The sequence below is a fragment of the Lotus japonicus genome, chromosome 3 (genome assembly GCF_012489685.1).
Source record: "Lotus japonicus ecotype B-129 chromosome 3, LjGifu_v1.2".
Taxonomy (NCBI): domain Eukaryota; kingdom Viridiplantae; phylum Streptophyta; class Magnoliopsida; order Fabales; family Fabaceae; genus Lotus; species Lotus japonicus.
In genome coordinates, this window is record NC_080043.1 from 67,410,357 (window position 1) to 67,419,731 (window position 9,375).

Here is a 9,375-nt window from a genome sequence, read left to right on the forward strand (position 1 = left end):
CATTTCCTTTCATCTTTGTTCATGGGTTTTGTAATGCATGCTTTTATGGGGTTTGGGTGAGAGATTTCATGCTTGTGCAAGTTGGGTTGGGGTTGTAATTGCTTATTGTGGGTAGTTTGTGCAAAATTAGTAAGGGTGTGAGGAATTTTGAGAGTTGGGTAGTTAGGATTTTTTGGTTTAGTGTAATTTTGTTAGTGCCTTCTAACTGTTTGTTAGAATGCTTCAGTGAGTTTTCTAGTCGATTTTGCGCAAGTGCTCTAGTGGTTGTTTTTCTCTTTTTGCCAATTTCACTAGAAAACTTGTTGGGTGCTCTTAGGTGTTCAAGTTTTTATTTTTGTAAATATTTTTTCCCCTTTGGTTTTCATTTTTGTTTTTGACTAAGATGTCTAATGTTTGGTTGTGACTTGTGGTTGTGCTAACTTTGTGCAGATGTCTCCTAAGAGAGCAAGGTATACCACAAGAGCCACGAAGTCTTTCTCCACTACCCAAAACTTTGACCGCTCCTATTTCTTATCGGCGACAAAGGAAGGATTTTATCAATCCGTCCTAGCACACAAGGAGTGTGTGAAGGAGGGAGGAGTCTTCTATAGGGATGGAAGGAGAGACCTCCTCAGCATTCAAGAAGCCATGGAGACGAGAAGGTGGGGGAGATGGGTGAATCTCATTTCTATTGCTTGTGAAGTAATGGTTAGGGAGTTCTATGCAAACACCTACTGTGATGATCAAGATCATAAACCAGATCCCCCAACCTTTTCATCTTGGTTCAGAGGAGATGTTATCCAGTGTGGAGCTGAGAAGATTCGGGAGTTCCTTGGTCTTCTCACTGAGCATGAAGAGAGAGCCTTTTCCCATTGAAGCGCACCTTTCATGATTTGCTTTCGGACTATTCTCTAGAGTTCCGGAAGGATCTGAAAGTGGTGCTGGTTAGGCCCGGTCAAAAATAGGAGAAGGATGACAAAAAGGATAACACCTTCTTGCTGAGACAGAACATGGCACCGCTGGCTCGAGTTTGGGCTGAATTCTTGCAGGATTCGTTGTTTCCTAGCTCTCACAAATATGAAGTGATAGCAGTGGTTCTGATTGCCATCTACTGCATCATTAGAGGACACCCAATTGATGTGGCGAGGATTATCTCTTACAGAATTTACTCACACTACAATGTGGGTAAGGACATGACTCGACCCATCTTTCCTCACTTGATTTTTTCCATGATTCATGAAGTCAGAGACAAGGCTAGGAGACCAATATTTATCGTGCAGAAGAGGTTGACGGTTGCCCCTATACTTAGCAAGGATAGGGTGAACCATCTTCACAAGAAATGGATGTCAAGGATGCCTCAAGAGGAGGAAGAGGAAGAGGATCCTGAGGAGCCAGCGGAAAAAGAGGAGAATGAGGTAGTGACTCCACCGCGTGCTAACCCTCTACCTGATTGGATGAAGGTCGCTTTCGGGCGGATGTTGTTGCGTCAAGATCGCCTACATAGGGATCTTGACCTGTTTTGGAGGGGAGAGAGCACATCGCATCACAGGTATAATGGACCATTGGATCTTAATACATTGGAACAAGGGATGATCGATTTGAGCATTATGCACGATGCTGGAGTTCATCCGGAGTATGATGATGGAAGGGGTGATCATGGCCCCATGGAGTGATTTTGATGAGGTACTTCTACTCTTAGTTAGATCATGCATCTTTAGCATATTTTCTATTTGTAATTTTTTTTTTCTTTTTATCATGCATTGTTTAGTTAGCTTGTTGTTCTTTTGGGTCTATTGCTTCCCTATACTCACATGTTGTTGCCCGTAAGTTTTGCTCTTGTTCTTGTGCTGGTTTTGAATTTATTTTTGTGGATGCTTATGTTGTTTTTGGGGATGAGTGATTGCATGCTTGGGAAAGAGAGGAGGAGACTTCGGTCTTCCGAGTGTTTCTTGAGAATGAAGTCGGTGTGAGTCCATTAAAGATCTATTTTTGACCCATCACCATCAAAATTCCCTGGAGAATCCTGACTCACTTGTACTTCTTGGTTCTGCGTTAATTTCACTCATTGCATGCTTTGTGATACTTGTCTTATTCTTGAGACTTGTAGGATTTTGAGCTTCTGAGTTTATTGGTTTGTACATTGTCCTTAGTTGTCCCATTTGAGCCTTATTGGAGATTTTGTTGTTGCCAAATGATTGGGATGGATGTTTGGTTGGAATTTTGGGGAGTGTTGGTCCTTGAATTGTTATGGAGTTGAATCAGGGTCGTGTACAGATATTTTGAGGCCTAAGGCGAAAATGCTAAGCGTTTTTTTATGAGAATTTTAAAGAGACTTAATATATTATATAAAATAACAATTTTATAATAATTTTCTAGTTCTTTTAGTTGCAAAATTATTTATCAAGTTTTATAATCAAACAATTTTAATTTAGGTGGTTGTATCACATTTTCACAGTTGTTAATATTATCTATGAGTAATTGTTTCATCACGTTTTCACAATTATCAGTATTATCTATAAGTAATTATACTATCATGTTTTCACACATTTTTTATATTTTAGTTGGCTAAAGTTTGTTAATAATTAGGAACCATTTATTTTTGAGGCCTAAGTAAAAAAAAAAATCGGGGCCTAAGTAAGTATTTTTTGGGGTGGGGGCCTTAGGCCATTGCCAATTCGGCCTAAGGCTCTCCACGGCCCTGAGCTGAATAAATTGTGAAATAGTCTCTTGCCACAAGTCAAGAAAAATATTGAAAAAAAGAAAAAAAAAACTCCTAATCAAGTTGGAGTTGCAAAAGAAAAAAAAAAGAAAAAAAAGAAAGGTGAAAAAAGGGGTCAAGAGACTTGTGCTTAAAATGTTTGTTGATGAAAGCTCAGGGGTTACTTAATTTGGACCACACTCATTGTGCTTTAAAGTCTAGTCATCCTTAGGGACCAACCACCGTCATGTTTAACCAAGCCAACATTTCAACCCTTTTTTAAGTATCTTTGAATCTGTGCATGTGAAGGATCAATTCCTAGTAGCAAGCATAGAAGATTCTGTACACTTGCATAGTGACCAACACCAATCCTACTGTTTCTCGACGAGCCAACCTCTGGACTGAACTCCACAAACGCATTCATGGTGGTGAACATGTTTCAAAGAATCGTATTGAGCAGAAGAATTGGATCTAATTTGCGATCTTGTCGGAGATGGAAACCTTCAACAAACACTGTGATGGAAACATGGAAGGGAACGATATCGGAAGTTTGTCAAGGGAACGAGAACGAGATGGAAAGTTTGTGAGGGAAGAGGAGAAAATAAGTTACTTTTAAGTAAAAAGTTCCTCTCACTAACTTATTCTAATAATGAGCTTTTTTTTTATTTTGCACTATAAAAAATAAGCTTCTTAAAATTTTAGCCCTTTTTTAAAATTCCGTTTGGCCCAACTTTAACTTATAAGTAACCTAAAAGTAAAAAAAACTAAGGCCAAACACTACCTAATAGGTCGAGTTATTATTTTATGTTTGTCTTAGTTATTCGTTAGTACATGGAAATATTATTTATTTTGATATTATTTAATCTAAATTACATTAAATTCTTTAAAAATATTATTTAATAAATATTCGGTTTGACTCCGGTCCGACCCTAGTTCAACCTTTAAACCTTAAACTATTGCTAATACTGGTTTGATGAACGGTCCAATTTTCTAAACATTAGTAAAGAGTGTTCAGGTGGAAGGTAAAGAATTTAAGGAGCCCAACCTGAGTTGGCACAACTGGCTTCAGGTTCCGGGTTTAGCTCTCACCTCTCTAAGGTCGAGGGTTCGAATCCCCTGATTTTTAAGCCATTGGATTAATCATATGGTCCAAAATAATTAAGCCAATAATGGACAAAATCGCACATTGCAACTGATCGTGTATGATAGTCTCTCTTATCTGCTGATGGTCACAATTGCAGGGACATTTCAATCAGAAATTGGGACTTAGCAACGCTGATTACTGGTCGGTCGGGTTTGTACTTTGTTTCATCGATCAGTCAACATTCACTGCACTAAGTGGAAGTAGGTCTGTTTTTAAGTTGGATGTCCTGACTCCTGATTGTTTTCATCTTTGTAACTGTTACAATAGGTCAATAGGACAAACCTGAACAACCACATTATGTATTAGATATAGATTTGTGTTTACTACTGGCGCTGGATGGTTGCATTAGCTTTGATTCTTTGTAAGACCAAAGTGTTGTTAGGGTCAAACTTAAGTGTGAGTATGTATGTTGTTGCAAATACTTACTTGTGTCCTGTACCTTGCCTGTCATAGAAATGATAATTGGTAATGGCCAAACCATTGGAGATATAGCTTATAAACAATTAACTTTTAATGCTAGTTGACCTCTATAAATTCCTGCACAAACAAAAGGTGATATATCAGTGTGGAATGGTTAGCAGGGGAGAAAACTAAATTTTTATTTTATCTTCTGTAAGCCTTTATATATATTTTTCCTTTCATTTATTCAAGTTTACCAAAATGCTACTAGTTTTTTAACTTTTAATGCTAGTTGACCTCTATAAATTCCTGCACAAACAAAAGGTGATATATCAGTGTGGAATGGTTAGCAGGGGAGAAAACTAATTTTTTATTTTATCTTCTGTAAGCCTCTATATATATTTTTCCTTTCATTTATTCAAGTTTACCGAAATGTTACCAAATTTTTTAGAGTTTTTACCTTGAAAATTTAGATACAGTTGGGTTAAATAATTGTAGCAGATTGAGTAAAATTGTTTCCCTTGGACAAAAAAAAAGCCTGGTCCATCCCTCCCTTCTCTCTCTCTCAGAAAGAAGCATTTTTGCTTTCTCACTCACCTCCCGCACTCTGACCCACCATCGAATTTCCTTGCTTCGTCGCCGCCATCACTCCTTGATTTCGCATGTAAGCTTCTGATTCCATTGTCCATCCCTCTCTTCTCTCTCACGAATTTGTGATGTGGTGTTGAAGAATTCCTCTCCCTCACCAAGAACTTCATCTCCTACTACTTTGTAATTTTTTTCTTCAAGCATTTAGAATGAGGGAAAAAGATTAATAGGAAGGAACAAATTCAAAATTAAAAGGAAAATGGGTCTTCTGAGCATCATTCGGAAAATCAAAAGGAAAGAAAAGGAAATGCGAATCCTTATGGTGTAAGCGCTGCTTCCTACTTCTCTCATTTCCTTCCATTTCCTTCACCTTAGTAACATTCAAAATCACCTCTTTTGCAGTGGGTTGGACAATTCTGGCAAAACCACAATCGTTTTGAAGATTAATGGCGAGGACACTAGTGTCATCAGTCCTACCCTTGGCTTCAACATCAACACCATCTCCTACCAAACGTAATAAACCTTTCCCTACTTATTTTGTATCAATGTTATATATTTTATTAGAATAGCTCTTGGAGTTTTAATTAAGAGTGAATGGTCAAATTGACACTTAGAAGTGTTCGGCGCCCGGCACCTCCGTCTTTAGAAGAAGGAAATTACTCCCGCGGTCTCTAATTGTGTAAAATACTAACATGACTGACATTTTACATAGGGATCGCGGGGAATCCTGAATCCATGGACGAACTTGCTAGCACCGAATACTTTCAGGAGCCATTTTGCATGATGATTTCTGCATTCTACTTAAGGGGAAAACATGTGATCTTACTTCTTAATTTGGTTGTTGTATATTCTAAGAGTATAGTAGGTTTGTTTCTTGAATATCTGTGAAAGGTTTTGCTTGTAATTCCTTCAATATACGTTGTTAGCCTTTGTTTTGCTTAGTATCTCGCTGCGATCTTACTGGAGGAACTACTTTGAGCAAACAGATGGTTTGGTTTGGGTAGTTGACAGTTCCGATCTCAGAAGGTTGGATGACTGCAAAATGGAGCTAGATAACCTTCTAAAGGAAGAGGTTCGTTCAGTACAAAATGGTTTTTGCTTATTCCCCCATCAAATTGCTTACAGTACATGCTGTACTTAACTGAAGATATTCAGTCATTTTTTCTGCCCCTTATTAATTCATGTCCAATATGTTTGATCAATTGGTTGGCATAAACCATTGCGTCATATGTGCCTCTGTATCCAAGCGCAGTCATTGCAAAAAGGGAATGCTTTGCAGGACCCCAAATCCAGTTGCTTTCCTTTCCTTATGATAACTTACTTACCTCATAGGAGACATGATTTTTTAAATGGTTACCAAAAAATATTAAGTACTTCCATTTAAAAAAGATAGCTGTGTTTGTTTCACCAAAACGAGCTAATAAGTGTTTCTCATTGTTGCTAATTTGGAATGCTCAAATGATTACTCTTTTCTTCGTCGGGGGTTGTGAAGTACTGGTATTTTCAAATCTCAATAGTTTTATGTTTTAAATGACAGCGGCTATCAGGATCATCCTTACTGATACTAGCAAATAAACAGGACATTAGAGGCGCACTTACACCAGATGAGATAGCTAAGGTAAGCTTACTTTTATTTGGGGGGCGAGGGGGGTTGTTAACTTAGCATTATAGGAACTATGACTATAAAAATACATAATATGTTGAGTTTTAGTGAAACACATGATGTTTTTTTTTAACTAAATGGGCCTTTTCCTCTGGTCCTCTCAATCATCTCTTGCAGTGGTTATTTTCTTATTTAAATAATTGCTTACAGAGCTTCTCATAGAAATAGCTCCAATCAAGTCTCAACCAGGGAGTTTAAATATCCAACCATAAGTAGTTACAGTATTCATTCTGAGTACAAATTTTACATGATAATCTTTTCAGGCGCTGAACTTTGTCTTGGTGTGTATTTGTGGAACGGCAGTCGGGGAGGCATGGTTGGTAAACTTAACTTAAATGTTGTGTAAAACCAATCATCGTTAGGACTTTCTGGAATATTTGTTGACTGAACATTATATTATTAGCTGATCTTCTATTCAAACAATGGTTATTGAGAGGTAGTAAGTTTCATGCATGAATGATCCTACTTCATTGAATTGAATGCATTGACTGATAGGAACCCAATAGTTAGGGATAGGCCCAATACTACTAAAGTCCATGGGCTGTGCAGGTAGTGGGAAAGAGAGAGAGAGAGAGAGAGAGAGAGAGAGAGAGAGAGATTGGGGATTATATAAACATGTATTGTGTGAGAGAGAGGTTAGGCAGAATTTGAGTTAGGAATTGGGAGAGAGAGACACTCTCGAAATTGTCTCATTCTATCTTTGTTTTTCTACTATTTTCCTTGTAAGCTCTATCATAGAATTTTGGGTTATCTCCAGAATTCTCAGTAAATAATATACTGTTTCTACATTTCCTTTCTGAAAAACCGGGTTCTAACATTGTTATCAGAGCATAGTTTACAGTGGAGCATACTTTAAAGTCCACTGTTTTACATTGGTATTTGGTATACCTTTTTTCTCTTTTGAAGTGGGGGGTTTGTAAATGTTGACATTTAAAATTTATCATTTTATAACGGCTATAAACTCGTAAGCCGAAAGATATATTAGCCAATATATGAGTAGTTAGTTTTTTGCCAAGTCAGGGTAAATAGTTGAATGAGCCTTGCACATGGACGGGATTCATGGACAAATATAGAAGCTTAGGTCTGAGGATGAAGATGTTTTCATGTATGGGCTTAGAATCTAGGTTTATGATAGAGTGGTGATTAAGCCACCTGTCAAGAAAGTGTATGCTAGGAGAGAAAAGGGAAATGTGGTGGGTTCTTAACCTGTTTACCAGGTCACAATTGCTAGTTATTGTGAGTAGTAGATTGAGTAGGAACTGGCAGAGTAGGTAATAAGTGTAACTGCCAGTGTCATTCTTGTTTCAGTTTAGTGAATAAAAGGGGAAAAATGTTAGGGAATAACCACCTTGTGGTCATTGTGAGTGGGAGAGATCCTGACCTCTCGAATTGTCAGAAGTTGTAATTGCTTTTCTCTGTTAATAGAAATCATTCACTTTCTCTATTCTACTGTTCTTGTTCTTCTTGAACCCTAAATCTCTGGAACACTCTATCAGTTTAAACACGTGGAAATTGGATATGGTGTCACTCCTTAAATATAGGTATAACTGTCACAAGCTTGGGACCAGCCGATACAAATATATAGGTTTTAACAGACAGTTTCTCTGTTCAGGGCACTTTAGATATGGACGGGTTAATACTGTGCTTCAAAAGATATGTAGGTCATGGAAGCAACAAGAGTCTTTTCTCACTAGGTGGCATTGACAAGGTGTATCAAAAAATTGTCATGATATGTGGTACACATTTAACAAAATAATGTCAAGTAAAATAGTTTGTTCATTTGTCAATATCTGGAACTCTGAATAAGGCTATGTTTGGATAAAATAGGATGGAATGGAGTTGAGTGGAGTGAAATGAAATAGAATAATATTACACTTTCATTGTCTGGATTTTTTTTAGGGAATAGAGAAAAGTACTTGTTTTATCTCATTCCCCCTCCCCTATATTGGATGGAATGGGATGGAATGCATTGTGATCATGGTCTATTCCATTTCACTCTGTTTTAAAACTTTCAAACAATGGTATCTGTTATAATCTTACTCTACTCCATCAATTCAAACATAACTTAATAGAAGCACCCCAAGCATATTCTTGCAGTAATGTTTCAACAGCTTTGAACCGATTTCAGTAGTTTAGGCGTCAAATTTGTTCAAAGTACTCAATAAATTGATAAGTATTGCAAAATTTGAATTTACTTACTTTCAGAAAACAAGGGATCTAATTGTTGGATATCATTAATATATAATTGTTTATTGTAAGTGTTTTATTTTCTAATATGCTGTGACTGTGCAGGTGCTGAACTTGGAAGCTATGGATAAATCTCGGCACTGGAATATAGTTGGCTGTAGTGCATACACTGGTGATGGTCTTCTTGAGGGATTTGATTGGATGGTCCAAGACATAGCCTCTAGAATCTACATGCTCGACTAATGATTTTTATGTCATTAGTCATGAAATGGTTCAACTTAGAAAAGCATCTTAATCTAGGCTTAAAAGCAGTTTATACCCCTCAAGTTTAACACAATTGCGATTCATACCCCTGTGAATTTTTAGTGCGAAGTGTAACCTACATGTTTCAGAAAGGTGCAAAACCTACCCCTCCGTCAGCCTTCCGTCTAAAACTTGAAAAAAGTGCTGATGTGGCATTTTTAATTTTTTTTTATTAAATTTAAACTTAAAATATTTAATTAAAAATTTCAGGTACCAAACAAACTAAAGAAAATAATAATTTACGGATGAATCATCTTCACCTTCTCCACACCATCGAAACCCACCACCTCCACCACCAAATCACCCTCTCACCCAACACCACCACCACCACCAAATCCCCCTCTCACCCAACACCACCACTACAACCATAAATCCCAGCTATCCACGACCCACCATCAAACCCAGCTACCCACG

The 9,375-nt window shown here is 37.4% G+C and overlaps 2 protein-coding genes across 6 annotated transcripts; both read left to right on the top strand.

Annotated features, from left to right (window-relative positions):
• Window positions 1–380: 380 nt before the first annotated feature.
• LOC130709549 (uncharacterized) lies at window positions 381–4,354 on the top strand. The gene is made up of 2 exons (XM_057558934.1): window positions 381–1,662; window positions 3,919–4,354. Exon 1 carries the CDS (start codon window positions 990–992, stop codon window positions 1,650–1,652), a length of 663 nt encoding a protein of 220 aa, XP_057414917.1. The 5' UTR covers window positions 381–989; the 3' UTR covers window positions 1,653–1,662; window positions 3,919–4,354.
• Window positions 4,355–4,732: 378 nt separating this feature from the next.
• LOC130745425 (ADP-ribosylation factor-like protein 2) lies at window positions 4,733–9,092 on the top strand. Of its 5 annotated transcripts, none has more exons than XM_057597658.1 (6): window positions 4,733–5,132; window positions 5,211–5,321; window positions 5,751–5,880; window positions 6,346–6,426; window positions 6,735–6,787; window positions 8,764–8,904. In XM_057597658.1, the coding sequence occupies exons 1-6, from the start codon at window positions 5,068–5,070 to the stop codon at window positions 8,768–8,770; spliced, it is 447 nt and encodes a 148-aa protein (XP_057453641.1). In that variant the 5' UTR covers window positions 4,733–5,067; the 3' UTR covers window positions 8,771–8,904. The 5 variants fall into 5 exon arrangements, with proteins under 5 accessions (XP_057453641.1, XP_057453642.1, XP_057453638.1 ...); XM_057597656.1 differs by lacking the exon at window positions 6,735–6,787 and having other exon boundaries at window positions 4,741–4,884; window positions 5,010–5,132; window positions 8,764–9,092; XM_057597659.1 differs by lacking the exon at window positions 6,735–6,787 and having other exon boundaries at window positions 4,735–5,132; window positions 5,735–5,880; window positions 8,764–9,092.
• Window positions 9,093–9,375: the final 283 nt, after the last annotated feature.

What these genes read in the sequence shown, in the direction of transcription:
- LOC130709549 (XM_057558934.1), top strand. Translation starts at nt 990, where the DNA reads ATGGCACCGCTGGCTCGAGTTTGGGCTGAATTCTTGCAGGATTCGTTG.
- LOC130745425 (XM_057597655.1), top strand. Translation starts at nt 5,068, where the DNA reads ATGGGTCTTCTGAGCATCATTCGGAAAATCAAAAGGAAAGAAAAGGAA. An exon ending in ATAACCTTCTAAAGGAAGAG is followed by an intron (nt 5,881 to 6,345) that starts GTTCGTTCAGTA and finishes TTTAAATGACAG; the next exon opens with CGGCTATCAGGATCATCCTT. An exon ending in CACCAGATGAGATAGCTAAG is followed by an intron (nt 6,427 to 8,763) that starts GTAAGCTTACTT and finishes GTGACTGTGCAG; the next exon opens with GTGCTGAACTTGGAAGCTAT.